General features: G+C 43.5%; 1 protein-coding gene across 2 annotated transcripts in view; it reads right to left on the minus strand.

The window, feature by feature from the left end:
* Window positions 1-10654, minus strand: part of PLOD2 (procollagen-lysine,2-oxoglutarate 5-dioxygenase 2) — a 58709-nt gene extending 48055 nt beyond the window's left edge. For both annotated transcript variants that reach the window (XM_079977839.1, XM_079977838.1), the window contains exon 1: window positions 10021-10654. In XM_079977839.1, coding sequence (XP_079833965.1) covers window positions 10021-10147 — 127 coding nt within the window. In that variant the 5' untranslated portion in view covers window positions 10148-10654. The remainder of the gene's footprint in view (window positions 1-10020) is intronic.
* Between the last annotated feature and the right edge of the window lie 5393 nt (window positions 10655-16047).

A 16047-nucleotide genomic window follows, 5' to 3' on the forward strand; every position in this document is an offset into this window, starting at 1 on the left:
TGGGATATTCAGAGTGCTGAGAGTTGTTTGGTGACCCATATCCCACTCACAGAGCTACAATTCCTGGTTTAGCAATCAATTCCTCTTCCCAGAAACCTCTGGAAACAGTAGCTCCATGAGGAAAGTAGGGGTCTCCTAACAATTCTCAGCATCCTTAATAAACTTGCAGTTCCTTTTAATTTTTTGTGGGGAGCCATGACTGGTGCCATAGTGCTTTAAACGTATGGTGCACAGATGGCCTTACTTGTGGGAGACCTCTAAGTTAGTCATTCTTAGATTTACACAAGGAAGGCCACGTCTCTGCAGTACAATGATTTAACTATTTTGTTTCGTGTTAAACATGTGGATCACTGATGTTAGACAAGCTTTAAATCTTTCAGGATTTTAAATCAAGCCAGCTTAAAAAGGAGCATATTATCTGAAAAATGTACATTTTATCAGCTTACTGGGTTGGAAATAAATTGCTGGCACACAGCTGCATTCCAAATATTAAAATATGACCTTCAGTTTCCTACCCACTCCCATGTTTACAGAACTGCCTTGTGAAGAGTGAGTCCAAAAAGGTGGGCAAGAAATTCATTTGGATTTGTACCCAATGGGTTGTGTGCAATGGGTTGGATTTGTACCCAATGGGTTGTGTACCCAATGGGTTGTGTGCAACAGTTCCTTCGCCCTTTTCAAAGCAAGCAAGATGTGATGCAGGGACCACAATCATAGACACTAAAGCCTATTTTGGGAAAAGCGGGGATTTTATGAATTAGACTTAAGCAAAGATAATAGTCAAGGCACATGCACACCCATACCATTTCCATGCAATGCAGATCCTCTGCCAGAAATTGTTTATTTATTTATCACATTTATAGATCGCCCTGCATCCAAAGATCACAAACACAAACTACATAACAACAACAAAACAAAAAATACAAGCCAATACACTGCACAGACACATTTAGAAGGCCATAGTATTGTGCATGTGAACTGCCATCCAAAAGAGAAACGTCTGTGGGGCATGCATTTACATCTGTAAAGCAATACTAAGAACTCATTCCATTTGCATACCTAGAGGACAAATCATGTCCTCATCATGGAGGGCATGCATTGCAGAGAGTTCACCAAGACCGACCTCACCATTTGCATGGGTGGGATCGTTTGGATAGCCACAACCCAATTGGGTCCCTCAGTTGCTGAGATAATTCTGGCCAATGGGGTTGAGAGAATTTGCAGCCGGGGGACCTACTTATACCGCTGCATGTTGCCTCTTAGCGCCTCGTGCATCGGATCACCTGCCCACCCTCCCTATATTTAGGGTCTTGCTATGCCACTGTGGGTCATCTGCTTTTGGGGCAGGGGCCCGGTAGGAATTTTCCCATTTGGTTGATTGGCTGGTGCCACTTGAGTTTCTCCTGCCGCATAGCAAATCGTCACAACTTTGTAAGGTTTGGTGGTTAGACATTGGTTCAAGGTGTGGTGGAGGGGAGATTGTCACACCTGCCACTCCCAATGTGTGATAGGGTATTCCGTTAAAGGAACCCAGGTGCTCGCCATGCTTTTGTCCGATCCCCTTCCAGGGGTTAGGGCCACGCCAGAGCACCTGGGAGCATTTTGGGGTGAGGTTGTATCTGTGGTAGGACCAATGTTCCCCCAGTATGTTTACCCTTATTGACTTCTGCCGGTGTCCAGTTGTCAGTGCTGCCCTGCTGGAGGTGTAGGTGCAGCTAGTCAAACTAATGCCTAAGCAAACCACTCACATTCTGTAATCAATAAAGTTATGGCCAAAATTATGCCAATAATCTTAAACTAATACAGTGGTACCTCCGGTTAAGTACTTAATTCATTCCGGAGGTCCGTTCTTAACCTGAAGCACCACTTTAGCTAATGGGGCCTCCCGCTGCCGCTGCACCGCAGCTGCACGATTTCTGTTCTTATCCTGAAGCAAAGTTCTTAACCTGGAGCACTATTTCTGGGTTAGTGGAATCTGTAACCTGAAGCATATGTAACCTGAGGCGTATGTAACCTGAGGTACCACTGTATTGGTGATAACTGTGTCTTTCTTTGGGAGGTCTTCACATGCAATGAATGTTTCAAGTAACCGACGAAACAGCTTCTGCTCTACTCAGAGCCAATGCAGCGTCAGCATTGCAAGCTATCAGTTACATGTATGCTCAAGCACTAATCTTAATTCTTCTGGGGTGCAACATCTGAGGCAATAGATAATTTTAGATAAGCACATCATTTGCTGCTACTGCTTATTGCAGTTGCAGCTCCACATTGTATCAATGAAACATCAACTGTACGGCTGAGAAAGTTCAATCCCGGGTGCTGAAAGTGGCCCTCCAAAAATCATTATCTGGCCCTTGGGATTCTCCCCATGTCAAATCCTTTTCCAGCCTTGCTCTGCGCTCTTTTTGAATGCTTTTCCCTAGCTGGAATAAGTCTTTGAACTGAGATCATGCCTCTTATTTTCCTGGATGCCTGAAAATTCAGTTTGACTTTTGTGTGGCTGTAATGTAGCCTACTAGAAAAAGAAAAGAGGTAATGAGGCACATCTGTTGTGCCACCCACTTCTGCCTCTGGGTTTGCTGACCACTGTCATGCTACCACTGCCACGACCGCAAAGTTTGCCACGAGGAAATGGAGACCTCTGGCTGAAAAAGGTTTCCCACCTTTTAGTTACAGTGTAAGTGGTGAACATCCTTGAAATGTGGGTTGATATGATTAATGGTTATCCCTGATATAGCTTCCAAAGCTAGCTCAAATACCACGTACATGCCAGCATTGGCACAACAGTTCTTTGTATTGGCTCTGCATTGATCAGAAGCATGACCGGAAACACCCAAAATTATCAGTGTCAGGCACTTAGCATCAATTATATTCTGCAGCTAGCATTGGAGACAAATAGCTCCAAAAGGAGCGAGAGGCCTTGCCAAACCACGTCTTGCCTTCCCTTTCCCCGCTTAGGCATCCTGAAGTCATGGTGCTGAGTTAAAGTAAATAAGCTACAGTTCTCTGGTGAACACTGCAATTACACACTGGCAATTTAGAGCCCACATATATTGCATCATAAGCCCGGTACATACTACCCCGACAGGAAATTGAATAAATCCATGTATGCAATAGCCAAATGTATGTTTTCATAACCTTTTGTGCTTTCGAAAGCTACATCCGTAAAGTCGCAAAAATACCATACGATATATAAGGCTGTTATATGGAGTCAGACTACTGACCCATCTAGCCAGTGTTGGGTGCCCTGACTGGCAGCGGGTTTCCAAGGACTAAGCTTTGTGAATAAGTGCTCCTTTTAACTGAAGATGCCAGGATATTTTACCTTGTGAGCCTTATATTTTACCTTGTGAGCTCCCATAACTAAATCCGAAGCCAGATATTTCAGTAACATTTCCAAGCACAGAAAAATGAACCACCAGGAAATTACTGGTTTGGCCCAAGTGTCTGTTCGGGTCTGGAGGGGGTGGATAAGACTGAAACTGTCAGACAACTGGTTCCAGTACCAACACATGGTTTGTTTGGCCTAGTGAGGTACAAAGACCTTGACTTCAACTTTGCCACCTCTGCTCAGAAGCCAACAGAACAAGACTAACATCGCTGCTGCATTCTTAGTTTAACATACTGTTCTGTGTTTGTTTTTTAAACAATCAATATGACTACAGTTTCAGCAACTGGCATCGCTTTTACAAAGTGAGAAGAGTTTACTGGCACAGAAAGCTTTGTGCCCTCAAGGTATTTTCTTCTCCTTTTTACAGGGCCAGCTGTTTAAACAGCAGCTGTGAAGCAAGATCCCCAGAACACTTCAAATTACTCTTTTAGCACCCAGTTTATTGACTTTTGACCGGGAGTATTTTTGTCTGCTTTCACACTGATACTTGATCACTCACCCAGCCAGACGTTTTCCTTCTCACTCTCTTCCTCGTCTCTCTCACTTCACTCTAATGTCACACATATTGGCTAAATCATAGTTAAGATGTGAACGGAGCACTCACAGAATCATGCAGCAACCAGATGCATAAGAAGCCACCTCAGACCTTAGTCAGAACATTGATCCATTGAGCCCAGTATTGTCTACACAGACTGGCAGCACCCCTTCACAGTTTCAGGAGTCTTTCCACTGGAGAACCCGGGACCTACCACTGAGTTATTATAGATGCAGATCTATGGAAGCAGTAACTTTTGAAGAATTACAAAAGCACTACAGTTCTCCTGTATATCAGTGTGTCGGTGGTGTATTAGAAGTGGAAAGGTTTTTTCTTCCTATAGTAGATGACATAAAAGGGGTCTCTTCTCGCATGCTCCCTGCAGCTTGGAAACCACTTCTGATCTCCAGGAGTGTTATATATTAATTCAATCTCAATCTCAAACCTTTATTGGCATATAGACAAAATTCCAAAAGGTTCAGTACGATAAAGTCACTCCGCAAAATCTGCATCTAACAATTAAAATACTGTGGTATAACATTCACAAATGTGCATTAATAAAACACCTACGTAAGTGGGATTGGCAATGTGTTATGGCCCAATCCATGCCATCCATGCTCTTTGTACATGCTTTTGGACCAGAGTTCAAAACCCCACTCATCTATGAAGCTTGGACCAATCACTGTCTATCAGCCAAACCTACCTTACAGAGTTGTTGTAAATATAAAAGGGAGAGAGACAGCTACTTGGAGGAAAGTTAAGATATAGATGTAAAATAATAAAATCACACTAACCAATCTGTCTGCCAACTACTGCCATCTGTAGGGCAATAGGCCCTTCCTATTTCATGCCACTCATATTGTCAAAGTTCTGGTGAATCTACATGGTTTAATTGTATGCTGTACTCTTTGCTTATATTTTGGTAAATTGTCTCACTGTTGTTGTTAGCCACCTTGAGTACAGGAAAAGTAAGCTACAAAATACTTTAATTAATAGTTATATAAATGAAAATGGGCTGTTTTCAGTTACAAATTGCCACATTACCCACAGTTGCAAAACAAAATAAGACATTCTTAGTCATATTAAATTGGCTCATGTTCTGCTGACTTTTAAAGTGTCCAGTATTAAACATTTACCTAACAAATTCTACTTTTTTAAAAAAGAGAGAGCTGCACACATATTCTATACTTGTTCCAACTCTATTATGAATATTCAAAGCCATTTAAAATGCAATGAACACAAAAAACCAATGTAGGTATTTTATAGGTATTATATTTACCTATAGGTATTTTATTATAGGTATTTTATTTCTATTTTATAGAAGTTGCAATTATAGTTTTCTGGAAGAAGAAGGAAAACTAAGAGCCTGGTGTGCATCCAGTCAAGAATCTAAGTCTCTGGAATATAATAGGACTGTTAGTTTAGGTTCACATGCTTCAGCAAAACTTTTTGTGGGTCAGATTGGCACTTGTGCAAGCAACTAGAATAGATGACTGAATTTTGCCATTTCAAAGAGGCAGAATGCAAATCTACTGAAGACACACCAGCTTTCAAGTTCCACTCAATTTTGATCATGTCGAGAGACAGGTATAAGAGACAGCAAGAGAGAAGGAGGTGTAGCTATGCATATAAGTGCGGTTTTATCAATAACCACAAATTATTCCATGTCAGAAATAGATGTGAAGTTTACAAAGGAGACTTTGTAACTCAGTTTTTGCTCTGTTTCTGAGTAGCTTTTCAGGACCAATAAGGTCTCTTCTAACAAACTCTAGCTTTCATAGACTCAATAGAACTTTTGTCGCATAAATCAAAAGTTACACAGTAATCCCTGAATGTTACGTATCTCTTTTTAATGAATAACACACTTCCTGTAGGTTTTCACATCAATCAAACATGCTCATTTGTTTTAATTGCTATAAGATGGCTTGGACAGAAACCTTTATTATTATGGTTACATCAACATTGAAGGACCTTGTCAATTTGGGATTCACCTCACAATGTGTTTCTCCTCATACAATTGGGGGGAGGTTGTATAAGGAAAGTTCTTTGTAGCTTAAACGCTGCTCAAATCAGACTTAGAGGCATTTTATTAAGTATGAATAGGATATAAATTATGCAGAATAAAACAGAACCTACATCAATGTCAGTCTCATTAGATTTTGAAACGTCAGATCAATGGCTAAGAAGTGTATGTAAAGCAACTCAGAAAATTAAACAAGGATTAAAACTGGAGTCTGTTGTTAACAATCCCTGCAATGTCTGGGGTCCTGGCAGAAGTGGAGTTTGCACATCAGGAGAATCTGCTATACATCAGTGAAGATTTTCTTACTGTTTATGTTAACCAGAATCCACTATTATTATTTTTACTCTGTAACATGCATTTTATTAGCACTGCTTCAGCATTCTAGACCATTGCCTCTTCATTAAGATGGCTTGAACAGTGCTATTCCATAATAATTTACAAATAATAAACTTATTTGGGATTAAGTTTTTTACTCCTGTTCTGTTTATTAGTCTGGGATGGACTCCAGGGAGTTACAAAACAACGTCCTGTTCACACAACAGTTCCTTCTGCCATGGGGGGGGCATGTGTTTGTGTGTGGGGGGGGTATTAACAAATCTCATGCACAACTCCCCCCCCCCCATACAGAATCTGCCTGTATATGTGTACAGCCCTAAAATCTGTAAACTTCAGTAAAGGGAATGGGCAAATGATGCATCCATGAGACATCTGGATATCTGCACATAGAAGGCAGATTGCAAGCCATGCTGTACATCTGTGCCTGCAGAGATAAGGAGATAGAAGCTGCGCACAAGAGTCACTGTTCTGTATTGTCTTCCACAAAGGGGACTGTGTGAACCAATAAGTTTTCACTAAGGGTCACATTTCAAGTTGAGGAAGTGATGTGATGTGGCTTTTATGATATGTGGGTACCTTGGTTCTCAAATTTAATCCGTTCCAGAAGTCTGTTCCAAAACCAAAGCGTTCCAAAACCAAGGTGCGCTTTCCCATAGAAAGTAATGCAAAATGGATTAATCCATTCCAGACTTTTAAAACAACCCCTAAAACAGCACGTTCAGCTTCCAAAAAAAATCACAAACCAGAACATTTACCTTCGGGTATGCTGTGTTTGGGTTCCAAGTTGTTCGGGTACCAAGGCGTTTGAGAACCAAGGTACCACTGTACTTATATAAGCCCTTATACAAGTTATGTAGTTGAGCAGAGAAGTGATTGCCCTAAAAGTATTTTAAAGAAGAAACAATGCTTACAAGTGCTATTATTCCTTATAAGACACTAACTAATAAGTGAGGAATCAGACAAATTACATTACATGCAATCAGGCACACCAATTCTATGGGAATGGGGCCTCTACAGCCCCCACCCCCCAATTCCACAGGGATGGGGCTGAGTCCCAATCTTGAGGGCGCAGAGGAGACCTGGTGGGAAGTCGCCCCATGCCATATATCATCAGGAGGTGCAGCACAGCCTGGTGAGAATCACACCAGGCAGCACAGCATTGGGAGGCGCCATGCAGAGCAGCACGGCCTTGAGTGCAAATGTTGCATTGGGAAGAGCTTCTTCAACCAAGCAATGGGTACAAAAAATGCATATGCTGAAGTAAAGTGTGCCAAAAAAGTCATATACTGTTGAAAATAAAATTTTGAAAATGCATCATATTAGGAGAAATCGTTTTGCAAAAAATGGGTATATTAGGCAAAACTGCATATCAACATGAGTAGATTAGGAGATAACGTGCACAAAAATACTGATGAATTTTCACGAAGACTTAAAAAAACAACAACCCACAAACTGATGTGGAAATGTAAAGTTAAGATTGGGAAAAAATGAAAAACCGAAAGAAGCAACTATGTTCCTTCTGTGTGGCAAAACAATCACGGCAGAGTTTTGAAGCGAGCCATTTACTACCTCAAAGGTGTGAATCAAAACTCTGAGCTCTTTTTATTACCATGTGAAAATTATAAATCACAGATTATGGTTGATTTCCCAGGACTGATGCGAGCGAGAGCTGGGAACGCAATCAAAGGCCTGCTCAGGATCCAAGCAAGAAGCAGTGTATGGCAAGCAGCATGATGTGTATTTAAAACCAATTGTCTCTTTTGACTGGAAGCACTAGAACACATTACGGGCCCTTTTCTTTAAACAGATTTTATGCATGTCTTTCCTCTTCTGTTTTGCACATTGAGGATTGAATTTCTTTCTGCCTTCCAGCTCCCTGGAACAAGCACTTTACACGACCCAAGGAGCAGAATGTGAACAAGGCTGGGAAGGAAACTGGTTGAAAATCTGGCCAGAAAAAAAGGGGGGGCAAGGACAGCATCATGACTAACAGTGCAGCTGTATATTGTCTACTCAGGAGTAAGCCTTGCTATGTTCGATGGGGCAAATAGGCAATGGTGTCCCTATGGCGTAAACTCCATTACACACAGTGGGATTTACTTCGGGCAAACATGCACAAGATTGCACAGTAAAATACAGTGGTATCTCGGGTTAAGTACTTTAATTTGTTCCGGAGGTCCGTTCTTAACCTGAAACTGTTCTTAACCTGAAGCACCACTTTAGCTAATGGGGCCTCCCACTGCCACCGCGATATCGCCGCACAATTTCTGTTCTCTTCCTGAAGCAAAGTTCTTAACCCGAGGTAATATTTCTGGGTAAGCGGAGTATGTAACCTGAAGCGTATGTAACCTGAGGTACCACTGTACTGGAAATGAGAGAAGTTTCTTGTAGGGCAAACAATCACGATTGTATTTAAGGCTTAGCGGGGAAATAGATGTTTCCCCACGATGCCCAGCTCAGAATTTGCATTTCTATATCACTTGCCTTCTCAAATGCATCCTAAATATTGATCATCGCCGGTATGAAAGTCATGATTCAACTCTTCACCACAGACAGGAAAAGACGGCTCATAAGGTTACAAGGTGCTTAGAAGTAAGGACTCTTTTAAAGGATTGTTGAGATATCACAAGGATCGTTGGGAACAGGTTTTTCAAGCTTATCGCCCACCCCCAGTAAATTCGGATTAAATTAAGGGGGTACAAGCTGGAATTCTAATGGCAACAGCATTGTGTGTGAATGCTGCAAAGAAAGAAATGAGGAGCGCAAACCTCACCCATCACCCTTTGCTAACTCTCTCTGCATTTTCCATGTTAAGGAAATTGCCAACCTACATGAGAATGCACACCTAGTGAAAATGGACCTAAGCATCTCGGAGAAACTGTTTTCCTCTTGAAACTTGGAAACTTTTGACGTTACTGTATCTCAAACTGACTCCTTTTGAAAGACTCAGCTTCCCAACGTGGAACGCTGCTTGCTGCCTGTAACTTGTGTCTGGGTGGGCGGCCAAGAAAACCTTCGCCAGACGTTTATGTTCCACATGAATGTTACAAGGAAAGTGACAGGGAGAAGTGAAAGAAAGAAACACACAAAAAGCATGTGCAACAAATTCAGCACTCAAGAGGCAACCCAGACCCGCCTGAGAGTTGGGGAAATCAGCTGCAGTTTGAACAACGGGGCTTTTGTCTGAAGATCCCGAAGCGGGGTCTGAATGAGAAGGTATTTTTTTTCGGGGGGTGGGAGGGTCTTACTCCCCGTCTCTCATAGAAAGTAACGGACTGGCAAAACTCGCCTTGCAGCAAAAGAAACTCATTTCCCCTAGGGATATTCCTCTCTCTTCACGAAAGAGAATCCACTTTCAGTTTAAAGGGGTGGGGAAGAATCACATTTTAATTTTAATGTACGAAAATCAGGATTTTCACCAGCAATCCATTCATTTATTCGGTCATAACGTGGACCTAATCAAATGTTAAAGTGTTTTGGGGGTGGGAGGGTGGATTTCATATAAACGTACCGGGGCACAAATCCACGCCCCAGCCCCTCTCTTCTAGAAGTGAACCCGTCTCAGAAATCAGCTTGGTCTATGCAAAAACTCTGCACATGGCAAGGAACCCTCTCGCCTTCTGCCCTGCTCACCGCGCGCGCGCTAAGATTAAGCTTCGCAAAGAAATGGAGGAGGCCCGGCTCAAATGAAAACGTGGGGGCGGCGGGGAAGCAGGAACGGGTGCGTCAAGTTACCGGTGGGAATGGGCGATCTCTCGGCCTCGGCCTCGGGCTGGGCGGGGTGGGTCGGCTGCAGGAGATGGATAGCGAAAGCCAAGAGGAGGGCGAGGGGTCCAGCGCTGCTGCCGCCGCTGCTGGCCATCTTCGGCGCTCCAGCCAAGCCGGGAAACGAAGCAGAGCCAAGCAGAAGACCCGGAGAGGCTCTTTCCCTTCTTCCCTCCCTCGCCTGCTCTCCCACTCGAGACAAGAGTCCTGCGAGGCGCTCGGCCGGCCGGCTGGCCCGTTCCCTTGTTCGAAGCGCGTGGGGCCGCCGTGAACTCCAGAAGGGAATTGCTTCGCGGGGGTGGGGGAGTGAGGATCCTCCGGTAAAAAGGTCGTGATGAAAAAGTGCCGGGAGCAGAAAGAAAGAAAATGATCCGCTCGATCCACTCGCCGAAGGAGCAGCGGGGAAGCGTTCCGAAAGATGCGATCAGGTGGAGGCAGCGCCGCGATCCCGCCGCCGTCTGGCCCTCGCTTAAGGGCACCAGGCAAAGGGAGCCGTCGGTGCGCGCTGGAGCCTTTATAAGGCGAGCGGGAGGGGTGGCCGTCGGGGAGCCCCGGGCGCGGCCAGAGGAGAGCTTCTACCCAAAGTGCTGCCGGGTCCTCCCAGCTATTGGCCGGGGGGCTGGCAGGGGAGGGGGAGCAAGCCCGAGGGGTGGGTGGGGTGGGGAAAGGGGTGTCTCCCTCCTTGCGCGTCCCCCAGGCGCGCCTGGACCCTGCCGGTGCGAGGACATCCTCTGGCGCCCTCGCAGGAGCAAATGGGAAGCCTCCGCACATGCTCGGTAGAGACGTGAAGCCCTTGCCCAGACCCGGACTTGGACTTTTGGCAAGCGCCGTCGGTCCTCTGGCGCCGGGCTGCTTTCCGCATCCTAAGAGGTGCTCTTCTCGGTCTCTGCAGCTTTAAGGGGGCACGAATGGCGGCGAGCTAACAAGTGACAGCTGCTGCCTAGGGCGGCGTTGGGACGGAACTGGTTGTCGTGGGATGCTTTAACCGTCGGTTGATGCAGTTACGTTGGTGTTACTTTAGAGGAGCAAAGTAGCGCGTGGCGTAGAATAATAGAATTGCAGAATTGGAAGGGACCCTGAGGTTAATCTAGTGCAATGCAGGAATTTGCGGTTCCCCGTAGGAGAATCGAACCTGCAACCTTGGCATTATCAGCATCATGCTCTAACCAAATGAGCTATCCGAGTAGGATGCCTGTATTGCAGAATAAGTACTATTCACGTAAAATATGTTGCAAATGATAAGGAGTTGTTACTAGTTATTGTTGCCTCCCGCCACCCCCACCCCCCTTATGGCAGTTATAACAGTGCCAAGGATCTCCGACGTTAGTCATACTAAGAGTAGACCTATTGAAATCAGTGCATTGATTTCAGTGGTTCTAATACAGTATGACCTGTGTGCACACCATACATTATACATTTAAAGCACACACTAGAATCCTGGGAACTGTAGTTTAAGGGTGCTGGGAATAGTAGCTCTGTGAATTCCAAGAATTCTTTTGGCATAGGGGGTGTGCTTTAAATGTACAGTGTACACAGGGTTTTAGATACCACCCCCAAGTCTCTTCCTGTAAAGAGTTTCAATATTTGTTTAGGGATTTCCTGGCGTTAATTGTTACTGTTGCCAATGCATTTATTTATTTGTCGGGTTGATACCCCGCCCTTCCGCCAGAATTTAAAAACATTCCAAAACAGCTGAAACATTCTAAAAACATGTACAATTAAAACATTTAAAAGCAGTTACAGTTTACCAAAGGCTTGCAAATCCAAACATTATGATATCTGTGCACAGTCCCTCAATTTCAGAAAATTCTTACAGCCTAGCACTCCACAGAACAGCCACTTCCAAAGTTAATCCCATTTTACAAGTGATGCTCAGGGCAGTTTCTGTTTGCTTGTAAGCTTTTTTGCATTTTCCATATCTGAAAATGGAATGCAAAACCTGTTGGGTAGAACACACATTCTCACAGTGTGAATAGCGGTGTTTGAATTTGCAAGCCTTTGGCTAGCTTTCTCAATAAAGCTGAACTGGGACTGTGGGGCATACTTGAGTTTTTTTGTGCGGTAAGTTTGTCTTGTGCGTTAATTTGCTTATTTGAGGGATCACTTTTTACGATGTCCTTCATTAAAATCCCCAGGGCAGAGCCCATGTGCAATTGTACCTGAATAAAACTGTACAAATGACTTTAAATTACTCACTCCTATTCTGTTCGGCAGTGAATCACATGTTTACTGTTTTCACATGGCATGAGAAATCTATGACCACTCAAAGCAAATGTGGGGCTCCTGATTTGGATAGGAGACATAGATTCCCCCTCTGTTTTTGACATCTGTCTGTCTTGAGCAGGCTTCCTCAGACTCGGCCCTCCAGATGTTTTTGAGACTACAATTCCCATCATCCCTGACCACTGGTCCTGCTAGCTAGGGATCATGGGAGTTGTAGGCTGAAAACCTCTGGAGGGTCGAGTTTGAGGAAGCCTGGGCTTTAGAGACAATGGAGTGTGCTTTGGGGGGGGGGGAATCCAAACGGCAGTGTGTGTGTGTGTGTGTGTGTGAGAGAGAGAGAGAGAGAGAGAGAGAGAGAGAGAGACTGGGGTATCATATGGCCCTCTGGTAATAGCAACATTGAGCTAGAACTTAAATTGAGCAAATGATCCAAGGGGGAAGGGTTAAACAGTCTCTCGTTGTGCCATGGCCCTAATAAAAATGACTTTTTGTGGAAGTGAAAGATATTGAGAGATTGAACTGTGGAAAAAAGTGTGTCTTATGGAGTGAAAAATACGGTGCCATACATATAACAAGCTATATAGATAGGCTGCAACAGTGCTCATTTGTAAAACTGCTCATCTATAGAGCGTCACATTCCAGAATTTATTTATTTTTTGGTTAATGTTACTTGTGAAAATGATATTAATCACCTGTGTCTGCTTGCCTCGTCCCCATGATATACATTACTTTATGTTAAATATTTCATAGTGCAAAAATATTTACACAATATATAGTCTGAAATTTGCTTCGTGGCATCTTGGAAAATTTCATAAAAATCCAACACAAATTAAGGCTGGTGGTTGCTGTTGGCTTTTTGTATTGTTTTTCCAATGTAGGCTTTACATCTGAATGCAACTGCTTCTGTTTAGCTTCCATCTGCTTTTCATTGTGACATATAATTGTATTAATTTTGTGCTTCTGAATGATGTGATGATGACATTTATTTAACTGATTTCAGAATGCAGGCCAGAGTTTTATTTTGTTGTTGTTTTCTCTCAAAACAAGCACTGGTGTCCTAATAGGTTATGGCATGGTGCACAATGTCCAGAACCTTATTGTCTATTTTAAAAGAATAAACACATTACATGCTTTTCTTTCTCCTTCTCCTCTTGCTTTCCCACATCAGGATGACTATTGCTCCTCCAGAATATAAACCATTGCAGAATTTGGCTGGTGGGCATGAAAAGAAGCTGTGCTTTGCTTTCTGGCAGCATCTTTCGATATAAATGCTTATTTTGCATAATTGTATCAGATTAAATACAAAACCATAACATGTGCACATGGCAGAGGTTTTTGGCTCTGTGCATCATACTGCCCCAAGCACCATGGGGCCAAGATTGCTATGGCTCCCTGCCACATGATTACACAATGGCAGATGTGTTGTCCAACATGGAATAGTTAATATAGCTGTCAGAATACGAAAAACCTGCAAAAAAAACCTATCAGCCTTGGAAACTAAATAGAACCTCCTTGCTCAGAGATGGTAGGTCAGTGAATACCAATTTCAGGCAAAGTGAACAGAAGCGAGGAGCCCCTATCTTCATGCCCTGCTTATAGGTTTCCTGGAGGTCTCTAGCAGGCTGCTGTTTTTCCTTGTTACAGTTGGCAGAGCATGAGACTTAATCTCAGGGCCATGGGTTTGAGCCCCACATTGGGCAAAAGATTCCTGCATTTCAGGGGGTTGGACTAGATGATCCTTGTGGTCCCTTTCCAACATACTATGTTATGTATCTTGGTGTTTTATATTGTAAACCTCCCTGTGCTGCTTGGATGAAGGGTAATATAGGCAAAAAAAAAATCAATCAATCAATCATTTGGACTTCAGATGTGTGTGTAGAGTATTTCAACCTTAGCTTTGTCCAGATGACAGCTCTAGCAAAAAATAAAATTAAAAGCATGGTGATAGAATCAACCATTCCTGGTCGAAACAGACATAAGGCTATTATTATTATTTAACATCTTTATTGAAAATTCAAAAAGTTCCTAATTATATGTGCACTAAACATGGTGAGATGTAAATAAAAGAGAAAAAGAGAAGGGGAAATATAGGGGGGACGACGACCCAAAACTGTATATTTTACAAAGTTGTTATTGTACTTCACCAGATCTTAACCTATTACAGTATTTGTAATAATGGAATTCCACATAATGGAATTTGTCCATGGCAAGTCTGTGTTTATATGCAAGTTGTTCATATGTTGCGAGTTTGTATAAGTCTTCAATCCGATCGTAGAAGGGAGCCTCGTTTTTATTTTTCCAGTTCATCAGTATCAGTCTTTTTGCTGTGGTAAGGGCACCGAGAGTCCACTCATATTGACCTTTTGTAAGGTTCCATGTGCTGGGTATATAATTCAAGAGGTTATTTTGCTCTGTAAATGTAAGGCACAGTGGTACCTTGGGTTACAAACACTTCGGGTTACAGACTCCACTAACCCGGAAGTAGTACCTTGGGTTAAGAACTTCACCTCAGGATGAGAACAGAAATCGTGCGGCAGGGGCAAAGTAGTAGCTGGAGGCCCCATTAGCTAAAGTGGTGCTTCAGGTTAAGAACAGTTTCAGGTTAAGAACGGACCTCGGGAACGAATGAAGTTCGTAACCAGAGGTACCACTGTATAAAGCTTTACCACAGTTGGTGGATGGGACGGGGGAGTCAACAGTGTTGCTAATAGTGACCTCCCTTTTCTCTCCTACCACCCTTACCATATCACCAGAGCTTTCTTCACCACCCTCACTTCTCATTTCATCTGATATGACTAGTGGAGACAGTCTGAGATATGTGCTGTGTAGAGGGAAGATTCAGTGTGTGTAAGCAGCTAAGGGGAGAATAATTAAATTTCACAAATAATTGGTGCTGCCCTCAAGGAAGCTTGTTCTAGATGGACATCTTTATGGTCTGGTGATCCTAAGTCTGTTTACTCAAAAGTAAGCCTCGCTGAATTAAATGGGACTTCCTTCCCAGGCAGTATGCCTAGAATTGCAGCATTATATTAGTGGAAGCAAAGGCCGAGTCAGCCCTACTGAGATTTGAACCTGTGGTTCTGGGGAAATGTAGAGAGGTTCCATAATTGAAGCTTAGGCCACCAAAGAAGCCTACAGGAAGTTGGCAGTTTAGATTAGTCTTGGAAGATTAAGAGTTGTATATATAATACACTACTGTGCTGCGCAACTCAGACATGACAATGCCAAGAGCAATCTCTGTGCACATCCCCTGAGAAAAACATACTGGATGCAAACCAGGTGGTCTGAGTCAGGTAGTCTGGGTAGAGGGGAATGGAGGGCAAAATTTGGGTCTGAGGCTCCCCACCCCTGTTTAATGTTTCCCCCATTAACATAGCAAGAACATCACCCCTACTTGTTTCTTACCAGGCTGTCATAGCCAAGATAATATCCGACCTTCCTTTCCAGTTTTTGTTATTTACGTTGTAAGCAGTAGAAAGTTAACCATTCATGCTAGAGTTGCCAGCTGACCTGTATTTGAAAGAGTCGTGTCCTTTGCCCATTCAGGGCTGGCCCAAACATCTTTTCTGCCCCAAAGGACACATTGCCTCTCCAGTTTCCTATGTACAGAAATAAACAGGACCGGCAGGTGACTCTCACTTCAGCACTGGCAACAGCAGCACTCGCTGCTACATCAGAGGGCATCAGCCTAGCTGAAGAGGTTCAGGGGAAGCTGTGTGGCGCAAAATGGCTGTTTCCTCCAACAACTCACTCACTGCCGCCCTCTGCCTGGCA

This window comes from Podarcis cretensis (assembly GCF_951804945.1).
Source record: "Podarcis cretensis genome assembly, chromosome: 5".
NCBI lineage: Eukaryota > Metazoa > Chordata > Lepidosauria > Squamata > Lacertidae > Podarcis > Podarcis cretensis.